Source organism: Rhynchophorus ferrugineus, unplaced genomic scaffold, assembly GCF_030347505.1.
Source record: "Rhynchophorus ferrugineus isolate W39M unplaced genomic scaffold, kcgeb_rfMv2 rfM11, whole genome shotgun sequence".
NCBI classification, from domain to species: Eukaryota; Metazoa; Arthropoda; class Insecta; order Coleoptera; family Curculionidae; genus Rhynchophorus; species Rhynchophorus ferrugineus.
Genome location: NW_027472590.1, coordinates 18,190,978 through 18,211,556, shown reverse-complemented (window position 1 = coordinate 18,211,556; position 20,579 = coordinate 18,190,978). Strand labels below are relative to the sequence as shown.

At 30.3% G+C, this 20,579-nt stretch overlaps 1 protein-coding gene across 5 annotated transcripts in view; it reads left to right on the top strand.

Moving 5' to 3' along the window:
• Positions 1-20,579, top strand: part of wgn (Tumor necrosis factor receptor superfamily member wengen) — a 240,361-nt gene that overhangs the window by 196,099 nt on the left and 23,683 nt on the right. For 2 of the 5 annotated variants that reach the window (XM_076417813.1, XM_076417814.1), the window contains one exon: positions 11,761-11,922. In XM_076417813.1, the coding sequence (XP_076273928.1) occupies positions 11,761-11,922 (162 nt within the window). Of the gene's footprint in view, positions 1-11,760; positions 14,314-16,990; positions 19,123-20,579 lie in introns of those variants that run through there. The other 3 variants (XR_013007693.1, XR_013007695.1, XR_013007694.1) reach the window with 3 other exon arrangements.

Genomic DNA, 20,579 nt, shown 5'->3' with positions numbered 1-20,579 from the left:
CCAGGCACATAAAACCAATTATTTAGGTTTATCTACGACTTAAATTTGACGAATCAAAATATAATATATTAAGTATGTTACTTAATTTTGTTTATATTTGTCGCCTAACATGAAAGAAAAACTCCAAGGTAGTTCTAAATTAGCTTAGCCTTATAAGAAGACCAATTGAGAAGTATAAAAACTAGAAATTATAAGCATGCTAATGAAGGAACCGTAATTGGGAAATAGTAATTTAGTAAAGTTATTTATAATATAATTCTAAGAATAATTCTGAGCCATAAGTTGATGATGACATATGTTGAAGATGACAATAATGCCAGTATAATAATAAAAAACATTGTGACTGAAGACCGTTGAAGGTTCGCATATGGTTGCAAAATCCGCATTGATGCCAATAAAAAGCGATGTTAAGTGTTTACTGAGATTTAAAAGGAATTCTTCATCATGAGATGTTCAAATTTGTCCAAACTATTCAGTCAACCCTCCTGTATCGACATATAGCGAGAATAAAGTAGATAATTAAGAAAAAACTGTCGAAAATCAATTAGTAGGTAAGACTAGACCACTCACGTTTTTAATAACTTGAATGAAGCGAAAATCAAGAAAGATTGGCGATAAAATTTTGATGAATTCGCTGTGTAACCCCGATATTACCCCATCCAACTACTATTTGTTTCGATCTCTAAAAAACTATTTTAATAGTGTAAAGCTCAATTGAGGAAAAACTTCATCAAAACGACACATATGTCCCTTATTAGTCCTTCTTTACATATTTTAAAGTCTCATTTTTACCAACGAAGGTTAATCTGGACTGGGCCTACTGTTTAACGTGGGCTCCGAACCACGGTCCACGGGCACTAGGCCTACCGACTGGCCAGTGACCAACTTAGAGACCATCCCAGAAGACATCCGGTTTTACCCAGCCTTTTTACTGGCGTGACTGGGGTGGTTATTTCATGTTAGATTTTCCACTATTACCTATAAAGGCACTTACAATTACAATAACAAACATAAAGCACATCCATGGCCAGCAGGATTCCAATCCGCGACTATCGCTATAGTAGTAGGAGCGTACTACGTAAGTAAGTCAAAATTTTCGCTTAAGCATGAAAATTATTTCTCCCCAATATCCACAAAAATCTAAGGGCATCAACAACCAATGAATGAATTAAAATGTTCGCAAAAAAGCATGAAGATTGCGTGATCACAAAAACGTCGAAGTGTTAAACTGCTCGACAACAGTGGACAACTAGAAACTCAACAGTTATTGATGAGACTAAAACCCCATTAATTAAAATAATTATTTGTGAAAACCTTACCGTTTTTAAACCCATGTGGAATACACCAGTGGGAGTACATTCATCAAATGTTAATTAATTTTAGGTCGGGGTTTTAAAAACATTATTAAAGGAAAATTATTAGATATTTGTAGACAACAACTAGTTGTAATAAATGTACCACGTGCTTTAAAATTTTTTAAAAAATGTCTCCAAGCCATTGTTATTCAGAACGGTTAGTATATTTAAATCTACAATACTAAAATAATTATTCAATAGTTATTTGTTTTCCTGAACGCTGGACACTCACAACAAAATCTTCTTCGTGATATTCAAGACACACCTAACAATTTTCTGACTGTTCACAGTATTGATTACATAACAATCAGTTCTTTCATGAGGTCAGAAATTGTTGTTTTTTTTTGTTTTCATTGATAAACGATTACGAATTTGATTCGGGCGTGTCCAGCAGAATAAAAGAAAAAAATGCTTGCATAAACGTACACATGTTCACGTGAATTTTGATCAGTTGAATACCTGACTCAAATGCAGAACTAATCTTGCCTCACTGTTATATTCGAAGAACGAAACTGGCGAACCAGCAGCGTGATGACCTTGTTTGTTTTTTCGATAAATCATTACTTCTAATTATACTCGCATATTGTCATTTTAATATACCGTTATATATTATAGCTAATTTATTATAGGTTATGTTGTACTATCTACATGTGTATTTAACGGCCTATTAAATTATTGTAAGCAGAACACGACTACAAGACACGATTTTAATTGTTAAATAACTCGTAAATATTCAGCTGTTTTAATCACTTAAATAGTTGGCGGCGTGGTAGCCGCAGTGGTCAAGGCGACAGTGTAAATTTATGTTTAATGCAAGAGTATAACATCTTACTAAGACGCTATCCCAGTCACGCCAGTAACCAAGTTGAGTAGGTCTTGTACACAAAACACAAAGGAATTAGAAGTGTATCTCACATGTATTACATGTGAAAAAGCTTAGCGTTCATTTGCCACAAGAGGGCGCGATTGACAATATGAGTAAAGGGAAATCTAAAACATTTTATTAATAATAATAGCAGTAATAAAAATAGTAAAAATAAAAGTGCAATAAATGTTTTAAAATACTAAAAATATTAAATTCTTTTTACTTAAATATATGTAAAATTAACATTCCAAATATTATTTCAGAAGAGAATTCTTAGAATTTTCTGTTTAATGACAATATATTATACTAACAATACATTAAAACGTAATATAACAGATTTAACACAAAACTTATATTTTTAAAAATACAAAGTTTAATAAACTATTGAATATGAAACGTTCTATATTATCTTAAATATAGCTCGGCCAAATACAAAGTACAGTACAATATATATGTTGAAGAATAGTTATTTTCAAATGTCTTGCTCAAAACGTTTTGGAAAAATACAGGCATTTGGTAATTTAAGATATTGGACAGACTGCTTGTTAAGTTTTGTGCATAATTTGGGAACTTAATAGAAGAGTCAAGATATCATTTACTAACAAAGTAAAAAAAGTCTCTGGCTTTGTCAAATTACATCTATCATACTGCCGGACTTTAATGACTTCACTGTTCAACTCACATTTCGCGTCATATTTGGATCAATGTTTTCCTTCTTCTCTGCCACAGCTAAAATGCAAGCTTCTTATATTTTACAAATTAGTTACATATAATTAACATTATAGAAGACTTACAATTTAAATAACGACTGTAAACCGGATCCCTGTTAAGCAATGCTCCTCTACATTTCGGTTTGTAGTTATCCTGTGTAAAATGTACATTACAAACCCTTTAGCTCTAATTTAAGACCTCACAAAAGCTTCCCATCAGGTTTTCATTATTGATTGCTAAATACTATTTCTGACATGGAGCAGAAAAGGGAAAGGAAAGCTGGGTATTCTATTTGAAATGGAACTACATCCAGGGACGCAACATCTGGAATGTCTTAAGATTTAAACAAAAACATTTTAACTAAAAAAGAACCATTAAAACACATTTAACAAAATAAGTCGGTTTAACACCTAAGTTTATAACTTTTTTACGTTTGCTTTATCAGCCATGTGAAAAAATGCTCTAATTCGAAAGAGACGCTTTCAACAAAAGCTTTGTCGAAAAAAATTAAACCGAAATTCTTTGTATACAAATCATATTGTTTCTATAGGAAGCATAGAATTGCCAAAAAGTCCAAAATATCCAGTAACTTTTTGATTATTTCCACCAAATATAAATTCATGTACACAACGCCTTCGTATTTTTTAGAATAGGCTTCTGAAAGCAGACAGGGTCAAATTTCAGGTATGCTACCAAATTTGTACCTCGAGCCACCTAGCGGCAAATTTAGAAACGAAAACACTGTATCGCATGCGCCCATTTAAGATACCCTTCTAAATTCTCAATATTTTGTGGTCTTGTAAGATGCTCTTAGGTTATGCTCTCAGTTAATGCGATAATAAGCGTATAAAGTATGAATTATTAATAAAATGTTAAATTTTGTAAACTACTTTGGAACACAGGAGTGTACCTGTAACTTTTTTATTATGCGGATTTTTCAAAAGATTTAAAGAAAAACATAAGATTTGAAAGTTTATGATTTATTATTTCTTTCGGTTTATATAACTCTTTGGAACATATAAGTAGTCCAGAAAAATTTAAATAACATGTCCTATAACAAAGAGTACTGCTATAAATGGAATAAAACCCTAGTATTCCCTTTTAGAATATTTGTTTTTAGGAAATGGTTCAAGGACGCCATATTTGTGTTGATTCCAGCGTTTCTTCGAAATCAATGAGCATATTTTCATTCTGTCCTCATCGTATAAGTAATATCTGTAAAAATAACATAACCATAAAGTAATTGTTCATACAGTAAAAGTAGCACATACTTATACAAATTATTTAAAAATTAACTTCGTCAGGTCGTCTTTTGCACATGCACATTCACCGCGGCATAAATTTAGTTTTGTTTGTTTCATGAATATTTTTTCTCATTTCTTCTTTCATTAGGGCTCTAAGTTCCAGATTGTTTATTTTTCTTTTGTCTTGAATATTCTATGTAACATGCCGTGATCATAAGAGCCTTTGTAACCTGGTTCCCGTAACCTAAAAATTACTTTCTAACCTCAATTCTTGTAAACAAAAATGCGAGGTTGTGAAATATGTTAAGCTAGTTCAAAATAAATGCGCACAAACAATTCTGGCCAATCAACACGCACACGCACGCCGGGATCCTTTTACTGTCATCTAAGGTTAATGTCGAAAACTATAGTTCGAAGACAACATCAGGCAGCAGATCCAGATAAATCCCAGTTGATAAAAACGAGACCCCAAAATAGTTATAGCAAACTTAATAGTTATTTTGTTTCATTTAGTTTTCATTCAGTAATTCGACCTGATAAATATAACTAATTGCTATTGGTTTATTCTATATAATTTTTTCGTTCAATTTCCTACATTATTGTTTTCTGTATTTAAAATCTTTGCCTTTTATATTAAAGTCGTATACTTATAGAAGTTATTAAATATGAAGGGTTTTAAAACAAAAATGAATTTAATTTACTTAAAAATAATCTTTATTTGATGGTAAGAAGAGTCCACTTGTTGAACAGCGATACAAAAGGATACTGCGGATTTAATATCTTTATATCCTTATATCCTTGTTGAAGATATGCGGTACAATAAACAAATTTCTCTAAAAAAAAGATTCTTTCTTTTTTTTATTTACTATTATTATGAATATATCTTTACTGATACTAAACTGAAGATACGAGGTTGAAGATTTTATGTTGACTGACCGATATCTTGGAATGGAAATCTTCTCTTATGGAAAATCTATTACCGAAATGGTATTCATGAGTGAAAATGTTTTATGCGAAATCAAATATGTTTCAATTGACAGCACCATTTGATAAAGAGAGCAACTTATGAACAAATTGTTTAATTACTTTTAGTGATATCTTATGATTCTTATTGTTATTTAGAAAACTGATATAATATGCGGAATTACTTCATTAAAATGATTTCATTTCATTTTTTCTTTGTATATATTTCATTTTCATCTCATCTCATTTTTGCTTTCATTCTGGAAGTTTGAATGTGTAAGATGAATCACGTTTATTAATTATCCAATCGCTAAAAAAGTGTATAAAAATCTTAAAAAATTCCGGCAAGATAAGCATATTAGGAGTGTTAGATATTGGTATGGAATTGCAAGCATTTTGTTATTAATACATTTTTACTAGTCAGTGCAGACTAACCTTCAGTTTATTTTATAACTTAAAAACGAGTTATATATCTAGGAGAACCTAGTTAGAGAACTTAATCCCTATAGTAATAAAAATGTATTAATTAACAATACTTCTTCGTTACTTTCATTTCGTTACCTAAATACACTTCATTGCACTACAAGGTCAAATGATTTGATTCTTTTGTGCTTGTAACCTGCTCAAGTATTATTCAAAAGTTACAATACTTCGGTATTAATATGACAATGGAGTCTCTCCTCAACTTTATTTGCGGTTCTCTTAATTCCTGAGTAACGTGGTATAAGTAGTCATTCCTATAATATCGATTTGCATTTACGAAGACGCCTAGAACTTTCGTCTGAAAAAAATCATTACGTTTCACGGAACATCTCCATAATTAGATTCCATAGATCCACATCGGTTTTAGATTTTGCTTAAACCTCACATTATTATGTACCAATTAACCAACACCACATTTTTAAAAATTTATTAAATTGAGTTATTTTTCCCTTTTAAGGCAATCGTTCGAACGATGTTTTATTTTGGGATTAATAAAGATATATCGATATATCGGTATTTTTTTAGCCGATATTTTTCAATATTTTTATAATTTTTAAAAAACGATGTTGTTTTAGAAAGATATTGTTACTATTTAGGAGTTTTAGAAAATATATATATATATATATATATATATATATATATATATATATATATATATATATATATATATATATATATCTTTAGGCTAATATTTGACTATTTTTATTTTTCCTTAAAAATATCGATATAATTTTTTGTAAATTTATCGATATTTTTTCCGCCGATATATCGATTTCGATATATAATAGATAATTTTTAAATATATATTTAAATCGATAAATCTGTATATTTTTTAAAAAATCGATTTATCGAATTATAACCGTTTATAACCTATAGTAAATATAACTAATATTTTGAATAATTTTGCGTACGTCTGGCAACCGGGCGACTTTGACAGGCTCATTCGTTTTCGTGTTCGAACTAATCAGAGAATATTGTGTCTCTTTTTAACTAGAACAAAATGAGAAGGAAAATATTGTCTGATTCTAAAACGAATTTACAAATCGCGACAGGCAATACATTAAACATATTCATGACGCATATAAAAATAAACTTTGAATAGACTATATGTAGATTTCTTTAATTTATTTAATTTATCTAAAAACAATCGGAAGTCAATTAAACGGTTGGAAAACGTTAAAGTATTGTTTATTGACGTTTCAAATGGGATCCTGCACGGGGCCCATTGAAAGATTACGAATCAGTGTTCGATTCTCGAATAAAAAGCGCATTTAGGATGTTTAAATTCGTTACAGTTTCCAATTAGCTCGTTCCGGTGTGCGTCAAAAGTTTCGGCGTTGAATGATTCTGATTAGATTTCAACTGTACACATGTCGTTACATAAATGGTGAGGCATGCACATGAGCATGGGATTTCGGCCCGTGGATTAAGTGGGTTTCCGACATTGGCTCGAGTACAAATATAGTTCAATAAATAAATCGTCGTCACGAGGATTTCAATGTTGTTTGTTGGATATGTCCGATACCACAGTTTATTCATCAATCAATTGGTACTTATGTTATTTCTCCGCTTATTATATTTATGAAAATAAGCCGTCATTCAATCGATGTTCACGAGACGCCTATTTATCGACAAAATGAAATGTAACTAACTACCCACTGCAAAAATTTGTTATCATTCAGAATGATTTCGCTTATTCCAACAATTTTCCAATTTATCGATTCTTTCACTACATTGGTTTACCGAAAGTCAAAAAATCAAATGAAAGTCAATTTCATGAATAAGTTGAATATTACTAATCTAGAGGTCTAGAATATTAGGTACTTTTTTAAGTTAAATAAAAATGACCAAACAATACTTTACTATCCGTTTTTTATTAGATATGTTAAATAATATATGAGAGAAAAAAATTAAGATTAAGATACAAAAAGTTACAGGCTGGTTAAGGAGTGGCTTCGTTAACACAATTTCAACCTTCCAGTAAGCTGAATCCAAAAAAGTCATCTAGAGAAGTGTTGCTATTGTACAAAGTAAAAAAGTCATTCAAGTTTTCTTCGCCAAATTGCAGTTGTTTAAAACTTTACTTTATATGATAGAAAAATGTATTGAAAAGACTCACGCCAAATTGAGATTTCAGTTTTGCTTGAGAGTAAATTGGTTCAGTAGAACTTAATATATCATGTAATCCATTTCGATCAAGAGTCAATCTTCATCAAATCAAAATTTCATTTTTAGATGCTGTGTTCTAAAATCTACTAATTCTAAAGCGTTGAGCTTTGAAAGTATAAAACGAAGTCGATATTTTCTAAACTAGAATATCTGAATCAACTGATTTCATACATATTTTTGAGCTGGTGAATGAGAAACAGAATTTTTACTAACTATTGTAATAAGTTTATTGTTTTACCATTTTATAGATGATTTATATATTTGGTATTTGAATGTATTCTAAATATATTTTCACTCTAAAACGGCATTCATTGAGAAAAATTGCTTTTTTTTATTACTCTTCGTGGGTCCACAATCTGCCTTATTGGCAATAAGTATTTCTTCTGTCTATATTATATATACATGGCATGTAGAAAATCACTTCATTAAACAATCTTCTGTATAAAATATTATCTTAATTAATTAGTCTTATTCTAAAGCTTGTTCTAAATTCTACATATGTCCAGTAATCAGATCAGATGGTGTTAAACGTTTTAGTCTACGCACTTCACTATCACGTCACATATTTAGTTGATTAGCCAGTACATTGTACATTGGGATGCACTGACACTCTTTCGAAGTACTTCACACAAACACGTTGAATTACACTCGTTATAGGTTCTAGAGGAATATCGCGTTGTATCACTTTATTTGAAATATAGTACGGAGCATCAACAATGGCACGCAACACCTTATTTTGGAACCGTTGAATGATGGATATATTAAATTTGCTAGCGGTACCCCATAGTTGAATTCCATATGTCCAAATGGGCTTGAGTATAGACTCATACAGCAATACCTTATTATCTAATGATAACTTGGATTTACGCCCAATGAGCCAATACATTTGATATAATTTTAGTCCCAGTTATTTCCGTTTAGAGAGTATGTGCTTCTTCCAGGTTAGGCGTCGATCTAAATGCATACCAAGATGTTTATGCTCTGCTTGGGGGAGTTGACGATGATTGATATTCACTGGTGGACATGTTCTTCTACGTTGGGTAAACGTTATATGCGTGGATTTTAATTCATTGGCTTTAATGCGCCATGTCTTCAACCATAATTGTATTTGATCCAGGTGGGTTTGTAGGTTTATTGATGCTGTGACTGGATCTTCAAGGGATGCTAAGATTGCTGTATCGTCTGCATATGTTGCCACAGTAGTTATTTTTGTGGTGGGCAGGTCAGCCGTATACAGAAGATACAGTACTGGACCCAGTACACTACCTTGCGGAACTCCTGAATATATGGGATTTAATTCGGTATGTTCATCGCCTTGATTTACAATAAAATGTATGTCAGTGAGATACGATTTTAGTAGCTGATAGTCCGGATGAGGGAGAAGTTTCTTTAGTTTAACCTGCGAGCCCGTATGCCATACTTTGTCAAAAGCCTGAGATATGTCTAGGAAAGCAGCCGAACAATATCTTTTGGCATTTAGGTCAGCGTTTATTTTGTTTACAAGTCTATGTACTTGTTCTATAGTCCCATGCTTATTGCGAAAGCCAAACTGATGTTCTGGAATAATTTTTCTTTTTTCTATTATATAGTTTAGCTTTTTTATGTATAATTTTTCGAAAACTTTCGAGATTATCGGTAATAAACTTATAGGTCGGTAGGAGGTCACATCTTCTGGTATTTTTCCTGGTTTAAGTATCATTAATATTTTAGCTACTTTCCAGATACTAGGGAAGTAATTAATTCGTAGCATAGCATTAATTATAAATGTTAATAGTTTTATACCCTTTTCTAATAGTTCTTTTAATATTTTGAGAAAAATTGCTACGATATATATTAATCAAAGTATGTTCCATCATTTTATACAACTTTTTCACATGTTTCTGGTAAAATGACCAAACTACTTCGAAAGAACGATATTGATTTGACAGCGATCTAATCATCATTATATCAATATACTTGAAAAGCATGTACCAGCGGAGCCAAGGTGCATCTATCTGAGCAAGTAGCAACTCAAAGTATGAAGTATGAAGACTTTTCTTACTTACAAATCAGTATATTGTTGTACAAGGCTGCAACATCACTGCGATAGGAGAGTCGGAATGGAGCGGATTAACGTATTATCGATACTAGAAGTTTGCTTTATGAACCCTTCGGTGATTGAATTTGTGATTTCGGAGACTAATGGCAGCCCCGTTTCTCCATGTATTTAGTTGTTTCTGACATACCATAGGACATACTGAATAATTATCAACAACTAATTTTGGACTCGCGTTTTTTATATTAGTGGGTTTGACGAATAAACCGGGAACATTCCATAGTCTGATATATAAGGATTTTAACTGAGACTGATAGTTTACTTGATCTACACAGGAGAGGAAACAGTGCTCTCGATGCCCCGCAACCTTTCGAAGTGGCTTATTGTATTTGATTTGACTAGGTTAGAAGTGGTCGAAATGAAGCCCGAGATATGCAACTTTTTCGATAAAAAAATTAGTTTCAATAAGGGATCGTTTAGGATGGAAAATTATCGCTTGGGTTTTTTGTGGATTAATTTACAGTTTCAAAAATTCAAACCATTAGATTGTTCTGTTCGGCCGCTCTTGCAGTTTGAGGGGTATGTATTTGAACGATCTCTTTTAGCTTTAAGAATATCGGTCACATAGATGTTAAATAGCATGGAAGCAAGTGGGAAACCTTCCAGAACACCAGATTAGATCGACCTCCTAGTCACTCAAGAATTACCCACTTTAACTTGGAATGGTCTTCCAAATATGATTGTCACTATATATCATCACTATATTATGCTTGAATGCCTTGAATATTAAATATCGTGCCACATTTTGTCCTTAGTCCAGTCCAAGAAGAGTACGCCATGAGGTTCCTTTCATGAGCGGTTTACTTCGTCCAATAGCCTTGCACCTTGATGGATTGATAAGTGTTTTACTTGTAAACCAAACTTCTTTGTATGACGTTTTTCGTTTTCGCAGATTTAGTGAGAGCGTGGATAATCACTCTCTGAACGATTTTTGATAATACGCTCAGTAACTCGTCTTTTTCTCAATAATAAACAACTATTTTTCAACAAATTTCAACGTTCGGTTTTCTCAATTGGCATTAGTAGACATCTTCAGTAACGGTTTTATGGGTTTTATTTGTATTTTATTGCCATAAATCGCTTCGAAGTGGATTACTCTTCTGAACTAACATGATTTTCCGTACTTCGGAATTATTGTAGTAGATCTACTTCTCAACGCTAGTCACAACAACCGCGATATTGAAGTGGTAGCCATTTTCAATCTTTTTAGATCTCTCTCAACGTATATAATCGTCTGGAAACAATTAATTGATAACTCGTCTAAAAATTCCTGGGAGTTTGAGTTACGTTTCCATCCACAATAAGTCTTGTAATTCATTGTCTTAAAACTTTTTGGTCGTTCAAGCTATTCTCTGTCACTGACATCGAAATCACCACTTTTGAATTGTTTAAACCAAAACCGATAATATGGACATATGACGGAGTGGCATCATCATAGGTTTCTAGACGTTTCTATAAGTATATATGGGCTTCGACATCAGATTTGTACAAACCAAGCAACAGATATATATACACTCATATATAACTTTATAATACTAAATGGATTACTAGTACTATTTTCATCATATATGTGATCAAAATACATGCAAAACTTAATATACAATAATTTAATATTTTGGTTAGTTAATACTCCATCTGCTAGGCCGATTTCGTCGATCTATACTAAATTTCGAGATCAGAAAGTTTCTAAAAAATGCTTAAATTTAAAATGTGTTATTAATATTTTATTTAACAAAATAAATTTATTAATAATAGAAAATAACGTAGTTATAATTTATTATTTGTTTATATTTAAAATGCAATTCTGAGCTATGAAATGATAAATCGATATTGAGATATTTTAATAATTCTAATAAGTTAATTTAATTGTTACAGACGTTGAAGAATTGTCAACTCGGCTGTCTCTAATGGCAGCGACTTCGGAAAAATGCGAGCTGCTAGAGGGACAGAACGGCACCGGTTTTGGGGGTACCACGCCGCCAGCAGACCCTAGTTACCTGAGTAGCAGATGTGTTTACTTAGAACAACTGCTGAGCGGTGAGTATAAACAATGACGGAGGAAGAAGAAAAAAATCACGAATGTCAACATGTGTTTCTAAAATAGAAATAATAAGACCGGTTTCCTCGAGCTATTTTAAGCAGCACTCTTTCAAGGATTTGTATTTTACTAGTCAGGGAGATAAATATTCAGTGTATGATTTAACTGTTAAAGAATTTTTATCAAATATATTTCATATAAAAAATAAAAAATTACAATCTTAATTTTAAAAATATTGCTTCTTGCTTTTCCATCTTTCAGAGTCATTATAGTGTTTTCTAATAACGACGCGAATTTATCGAACCTATTGATTTACCATCGATTTTAACCATATATATGTTTGCCATATATCATGTTCAGTCTTATGGCGAATCGAGTTTTAACGTTTTCACCTGAAATGTTAGACTTGAAGCCAATAATTTAGTCTTGAACTAAATTTAACAGTGCTGAAGTGAAGGAGATAGTGACTGAAACTATTCTTCAAGTTGTCTCGATTTATAGAACGAAAACACTTGAATTTTATGTCAAGACAAGGCTCAATAATCACCTCAATAATTTATTTAACTTTTTGAAACTCAAATTACCACTTCGGGCCACTGGTTTTCTGTCAATGGAATACGTCTTTTATTATTCACTTAAACAACCCTTACTTGTTGAACTTAAATTAATACGTGATACTTCTGAACTAAGGCTTTTACCGACTAGTTCGCTCTGTGTTCTAGTAACTTAACTACACTGGATTTGCATTATCAATTTGATGATGGTTTGGTCAACAATATTATTTTGAAGGTCTCTAAGGATGTATCTCTTTCACCAATACTAGGTTTCATCAACGTTATTCCTTAATGTTTTATTCTGGACATATTGGATAACTTGGATGTTGATCTTGCTGACACAACCCCAGATTTGAATACCGTAAATCTAAAAGAGTTTCAAGTTTTGTTTATATAGGAGCAGTTTTGAACATGTAGACAATTCTGTATTTATTTATGCTTTTCAGAGTTCAGTTTGTTAGTAAAATGTATGTGTATCGATTTACCATCGTTCAGCTAGATGCGCCAAGTTTTAGTTCAAGTGTTAAATCTATCAATGGAGTCTGGAGCCAAAGGCGTCTCTCAGTTTGATTTTATTATTATTTATTGCCATAAGCTTTCATAGTCATAATTTGTGACATCACTGAATATTCTGTCGGTATATTCACCTTGTGGCACATTTGCTGTTATTTTTTTTAATCATTATACAACAATTATAGAATAAGCATGTTCTCGCTTAATTCTGAATGATCTTTCTGCTAAATAAGATTATAAAAGTTGTGCATATTATTGTGGTAGACTCATATTAAGTTTTTAAAACACACTTTGTACTTTGTACAGTACAGTTTGTCGAAAGCCTGAGCGAGTAAGACAGTGGATCAATCTTTTCTTTCTTCTTTTGATAATAAAACTTGTCATAATAGAGACTTCTGAAGTCAAATGGCCTATTTTGAAAGCGGTGGTATACCTTTGAACAAATAAACAACATTTTGTGTTTTATTGAAAAATTCCCAGTACTTTTTAATATACTGTGTGAGTTGCCTGCTTCCCTACACAACACGTGATCTCATAAAGTTCAAGTTAACTGTAGCTTCTCGCAATTACTGCCTCAGTCTTTGTATTCGTAATAAAGCACTAACTTTATGTTCCCCCAAATATTCCACCCAATTTGTAGTTTTTTCTCCTTTTCATATTATTAATTAGAGTTTAATGGTGAATCAAACAAATAAAATTCGGAAAGAGCTCTTTCGTTTTCCTTTATAACGCCTTTTTATGTGCATATATATTCTGGAGAAATTAGTAAGATTTTTATGAAAGAACTCTAATGGCGAGAAAAATAATTTTAACCCATTATTTTTATTAAAACTATTATTGTTAAAGTAAGTAATTATTAATTTATAAGTAATTATTATATCAGAACAATATTTTGATGTTTTATGTCTTAATATAACAATTATTATATTCTAATGTATTATAAACCTTCATATAAGTATCATTAACCTTTTAATTTAATTAAGCCGATAATAAATACGAATTCATAAGTATTTTCTAAACACTTCTTGATAGAATTATTGATAAAAAATCAGAAAATATTGAATTCTGTTAATTAGAAGTTTAAGTAGGTGGGTCGAGATATCTCTTCCCGGCTGTTTGTTATTTAGTTGCCAATGGAATTGGCAGCTTATCAATTACCAAAAATACCGAACCTGCTTTTAGAACCAATATAAACCATGTCAATATTCAATATCAAAATTCCTTGAAATTAAGATCCGACATTTTTACAGTTATTTTTAAGATTTAGAAGCACACAAAAATAGATCGGTGAGTATTAATATCAGTTTTATTGGTTTTAAAGAAGTCCTACTGTAATATTTATTTCAATTTCATTTATTACCTTTAATGGTCCAACAATCTTCCTAGGGGGTACTAAGAATTTCTTATGATAATTATTCTATAGCTAACAAATTTGTAGTTTTTTCTCCTTTTCATATTATAAATTAAGGTTTAATGGTGAATCAACCAAATAAAATTCGAAAAGAGTTATTTCGTTTTCCTTTATAACGCCTTTTTATGTGCATATATGTTCTGGAGAAATTAGTAAGATTTTCAGGGAAGAAGAAAGATATTAGGATGTCTTATGTCTTAATATAACAATTATTATATTCTAATGTATAATAAACCTTTTAATTTAATTAGGCCGATAATAAATACGAGTTTATAAGTATGTTCTAAATACTTCTTGATAGATTATTGATAAAAAATAAGAAAATATTGAATTTTGTTAATTAGAAGTTTAAGTAGGTGGGTAGAGATATCGCTTCCCGGCTGTTTGTTATTTAGTTGCCAATGGAATTGGCAGCTTATCAATTACCAAAAATACCGAACCTGCTTTTAGAACCAATATAAACCATGTCAATATTCAATATCAAAATTCCTTGAAATTAAGATCCGATATTTTTACAGTTATTTTTAAGATTTAGAAGCACACAAAAATAGATCGGGGAGTATTAATATCAGTTTTATTGGTTTTAAAGAAGTCCTACTGTAATATTTATTTCAATTTCATTTATTACCTTTAATGGTCCAACAATTTTCCTAGGGGGTACTAAGAATTTCTTATGATAATTATTCTATAGCTAACAAATTTGTAGTTTTTTCTCCTTTTCATATTATAAATTAGGGTTTAATGGTGAATCAATCAAATAAAATTCGAAAAGAGTTATTTCGTTTTCCTTTATAACGCCTTTTTATGTGCATATATGTTCTGGAGAAATTAGTAAGATTTTCAGGGAAGAAGAAAGATATTAGGATGTCTTATGTCTTAATATAACAATTATTATATTCTAATGTATAATAAACCTTTTAATTTAATTAGGCCGATAATAAATACGAGTTTATAAGTATGTTCTAAATACTTCTTGATAGATTATTGATAAAAAATAAGAAAATATTGAATTTTGTTAATTAGAAGTTTAAGTAGGTGGGTAGAGATATCTCTTCCCGGCTGTTTGTTATTTAGTTGCCAATGGAATTGGCAGCTTATCAATTACCAAAAATACCGAACCTGCTTTTAGAACCAATATAAACCATGTCAATATTCAATATCAAAATTCCTTGAAATTAAGATCCGATATTTTTACAGTTATTTTTAAGATTTAGAAGCACACAAAAATAGATCGGGGAGTATTAATATCAGTTTTATTGGTTTTAAAGAAGTCCTACTGTAATATTTATTTCAATTTCATTTATTACCTTTAATGGTCCAACAATCTTCCTAGGGGGTACTAAGAATTTCTTATGATAATTATTCTATAGCTAACAAATTTGTAGTTTTTTCTCCTTTTCATATTATAAATTAAGGTTTAATGGTGAATCAACCAAATAAAATTCGAAAAGAGTTATTTCGTTTTCCTTTATAACGCCTTTTTATGTGCATATATGTTCTGGAGAAATTAGTAAGATTTTCAGGGAAGAAGAAAGATATTAGGATGTCTTATGTCTTAATATAACAATTATTATATTCTAATGTATAATAAACCTTTTAATTTAATTAGGCCGATAATAAATACGAGTTTATAAGTATGTTCTAAATACTTCTTGATAGATTATTGATAAAAAATAAGAAAATATTGAATTTTGTTAATTAGAAGTTTAAGTAGGTGGGTAGAGATATCGCTTCCCGGCTGTTTGTTATTTAGTTGCCAATGGAATTGGCAGCTTATCAATTACCAAAAATACCGAACCTGCTTTTAGAACCAATATAAACCATGTCAATATTCAATATCAAAATTCCTTGAAATTAAGATCCGATATTTTTACAGTTATTTTTAAGATTTAGAAGCACACAAAAATAGATCGGGGAGTATTAATATCAGTTTTATTGGTTTTAAAGAAGTCCTACTGTAATATTTATTTCAATTTCATTTATTACCTTTAATGGTCCAACAATTTTCCTAGGGGGTACTAAGAATTTCTTATGATAATTATTCTATAGCTAACAAATTTGTAGTTTTTTCTCCTTTTCATATTATAAATTAGGGTTTAATGGTGAATCAATCAAATAAAATTCGAAAAGAGTTATTTCGTTTTCCTTTATAACGCCTTTTTATGTGCATATATGTTCTGGAGAAATTAGTAAGATTTTCAGGGAAGAAGAAAGATATTAGGATGTCTTATATCTTAACATAACAATTATTATATTCTAATGTATAATAAACCTTTTAATTTAATTAGGCCGATAATAAATACGAGTTTATAAGTATTTTATAAACACTTCTTGATAGAATTATTGATAAAAAATCAGAAAATATTGAATTTTGTTAATTAGAAGTTTAAGTAGGTGGGTCGAGATATCTCTTCCCGGCTGTTTGTTATTTAGTTGCCAATGGAATTGGCAACTTATCAATTACCAAAAATACCGAACCTGCTTTTAGAACCAATATAAACCATGTCAATATTCAATATCAAAATTCCTTGAAATTAAGATCTGATATTTTTACAGTTATTTTTAAGATTTAGAAGCACACAAAAATAGATCGGTGAGTATTAATATCAGTTTTATTGGTTTTAAAGAAGTCATACTGTAATATATATTTCCATTTCATTTATTACCTTTAGTGGTCCAACAATCTTCCTAGGGGATACTAAGAATTTCTTATGATAACTATTCTATACCTAACATGTATATGTCACTTCAATAAATGATTTAGTCTACGCATTATGTCGCATATTTGGATGATTAGCAATCACATTGGAGTGCACTAACACTGTCGGAGTACCGAATAGGAATATTTTGAACTACAGTCCTTAAGGATCTGAAGAGATATCACGTTGTATTTACTTATAGCCACACTAGATCTGCTAGCTATGCCCAATAACTAGATTCCATATAACCAAATAGTTCTAAGTATTGATTCGTATAGCAATACCTCGTTATCTAATGGTAACTTAGGCTTACTAGGATTTGCCAATACATTTTATATAGTTTTAGTCTTTTAAGTTAGGCATCAGTTTAGGAGTATGCCAAAATATTTTACATAATCTGCCTGGAGAGGAAATTATTGAAACTTACTAATAATGTTACATTGGTATATTTTGTTTCATTTAAATTGATTCGCCTTGTTTTCCTTCACAGTTGTATTCATTCTCAACGATATTTGTCGTTAGTAGATCAGCTGTATATAGTAGCTACAATATATGGCCCATTACACTTCTTTGCAGAAATTTTGAATATATTGAATTTAAGTCAATGTGTCTTATCGTCTTATAAAATACAATTTTAGTAACAGAAAGTGAGAAAGAGGAAGAAGTATCTTTAATTTTACCCTCAATACTGATACTGATTATCCTGATCTGATTATACAATTCGAGGTTTATTGTGAAATAAAATTTGATGTTGCGTAGTAATATTTCTTTTTTCTATTATATTATTAAATCTCTATATTTACTTTCGGAAAACCAATGGACATTAAAGGTAACAAACTTATAGGCTGGTATAAGAGCTAAGAAATAATGATCTATATTAATGTAGCGTGTATTCAATAAAATTTGTTTTTTTGAGAAACATGACTCATTAAGTTAATAATAAAACATTTTCTAAATATGGGAATTTTTCTCGTTTTTTTTATGGTGGAGTTAATTAACGAGCTTGTTTTTGAATGCGAAAAAAACAGAAGACCGTCTAAACAGATGTTTACAAATCACAAGCAGACGGTTTTTAAATACACTGTTCAGATTATCGAATTTTAACATAGATTTTATTTCAAGGAGAAACTTGATACCATGTCTAACAGTCTGAAACAGGATTATTTTCGAATAGGAATCTAATTAGAGTTTTAAGAAGGCTTTTTGTTTACCACTTTCTGCATAATTCCACTGCGTGGTGTATAAATCTCTTGGATAATATTAGAACGCAAGTATCGGAATAATATTACATTGCGTCTTCTTGTTAGGTAAACGTTTCGGTTTCCATTTTAGTTGTTTACTTTTCCTACGACTTCGCACATTATTGTTTGCTCGATTGTGAGTTCTCAAGGTTCCAAATAAATGTTCACCGTTCTCACTATTTAAATAGTCATTTTCTTAGTTCAGTGTTTATGAAAGTTAAACATTATTTTAACTAGAGAGTAGTTTCTGATAATATTTTCGTTAACCAAAATAGTAAATTGAGGAACTTTTAATTATAAAGATAACCAAATATTCACCAAATGATTTTATGGTATTTTGCATTTTCCCTTAATGAAATTAAAGAAGCAAAATATAATTTTCAGAAATTTCCATATTTATAGCGCAATCACGTTTAACAGAGAGGATGAAGAACACTACCTTCATAAAATGAGTATTATATAACTTGTTACGTTTGAAACGCGTTATAGTATGTTATAATACGTATTAATAGAGGTATTCGATTTTAACGCTATCTATTAGCAAACACTGCATTAGCAAATTCATTTAATTAGCCAAATTGGTATGGTGGAAGAGTTAGGTCTAATGATGATGGGATAAAATATTTCATTCCTATCGTATTTTATAATTAAGTAACCCAAAGAAAATGCTGGAAGCTGGAAAATCTGGAAGCTTGACAAATTAATATTTGTTTTTTTTATATATATGATCATGTTGATAACAACAATTGTTTACCAACAAATAAAAAAAAAGAAAATAAATTTATATAACTGGTATTTACTTTATTCATTAATACCACATATTAAAGTTTGTGTTTTGTGACTTCAGATTGCACAAATGGCACAAATAATCAGTAACTGATTACTGATATTGGATGTTAGTGGGTATATATTCACAAAACATAGATAATATAGACGGAAGGCTGCCTTACATTAAACATAAGAATGAGAAAGTTTAGATTTGTTTTACCACAAGAGGTCGCGATAGTCGCCAAATATGAATTCCGGTAATAATAATCATGACATAACAGTAATAAAATACATTTTATGTTAGTTTTATTAATAATTTAAGTATGCCGGCTTGGTTGGCGCAGTAGTAAAGGCGACAGGACGGTCCACCTACTGTTGCGATAGTCGCGGATTCGAATGCTGCTAGGGCTAGTCGGTAGGCTTAATGCCGAGTATCGTGGTTCGGAGCCCACGTTAAACTGTAGATCCAGTCCAGATAAACCCCTAGTTGGTAAGGAGACTTTAAAATATAAAAAAAATTAAGTAAATATTGCAACAATACATAGAAATGATAAACAATTTTGCAATTTCTATTTATAAAAAATATAAAATATTTTTTCATCACAGTATCATTTTTCATAAAAATTAAGAGAATTTTATATTTTTAATGAAATTAAATACATTAGCATGTAAATAAGTTTCTTTTAACTGAACATGATGAAACATATTACATATTGACAACAATAACATTTCATACGAAAATAAATGTGACAATTCTAAGTGATAAATGATTTCTTATGGTTACATTATGGACTTAAATATAATAAAATAAATTTTAAAGATTAGGTAACATTTCAATTAAACATTTTCTTAATATTACCAAATACAAAATATACATACTCGTAATACAAAAGACAAAAACTATCTAACAAAAACAAAGTGCAATATATTTTACATTTAAGATCGTTTAATTTTTAATATTTTCCTTAACATATTTATTAGTATTAAGTATATAATTGTACATTATCCATTTAAGCTGAATTAAATTTGAATGTACCAGTGAAAGATCTTCCATCTTTTGACACTCCTAATCCACCAAAACAAGCAGGACGTAATTATTATTTTCCTAATTACAATATCTTTTTGAGGATGAAATTCTACTAAAGTGTTGTGTGTGTATCAGATCAAGTCAAAATATTGATTAACTCACTATTTTAGACTATTTATTAGACTGTTTAAATTACGAATAATTTGGAGTAGGTACTGCACCTTTGTTAAACAATGGTCTTACTCAGTTGGCTTTATAGTCATTATGTCTAAAATCCAATCTACAAATCTATTTGGACTTATTTTAGTCTTCTATCTTGGAGAATATGCATTATTTCAAAACATTATATCCTAGAAAAGGGCACATAGATATATAACAAAAATTCTAAGAAATGCTACTGAAAACATTTTAAAATTCTAGGAAATATTATTGAATATTTCTTA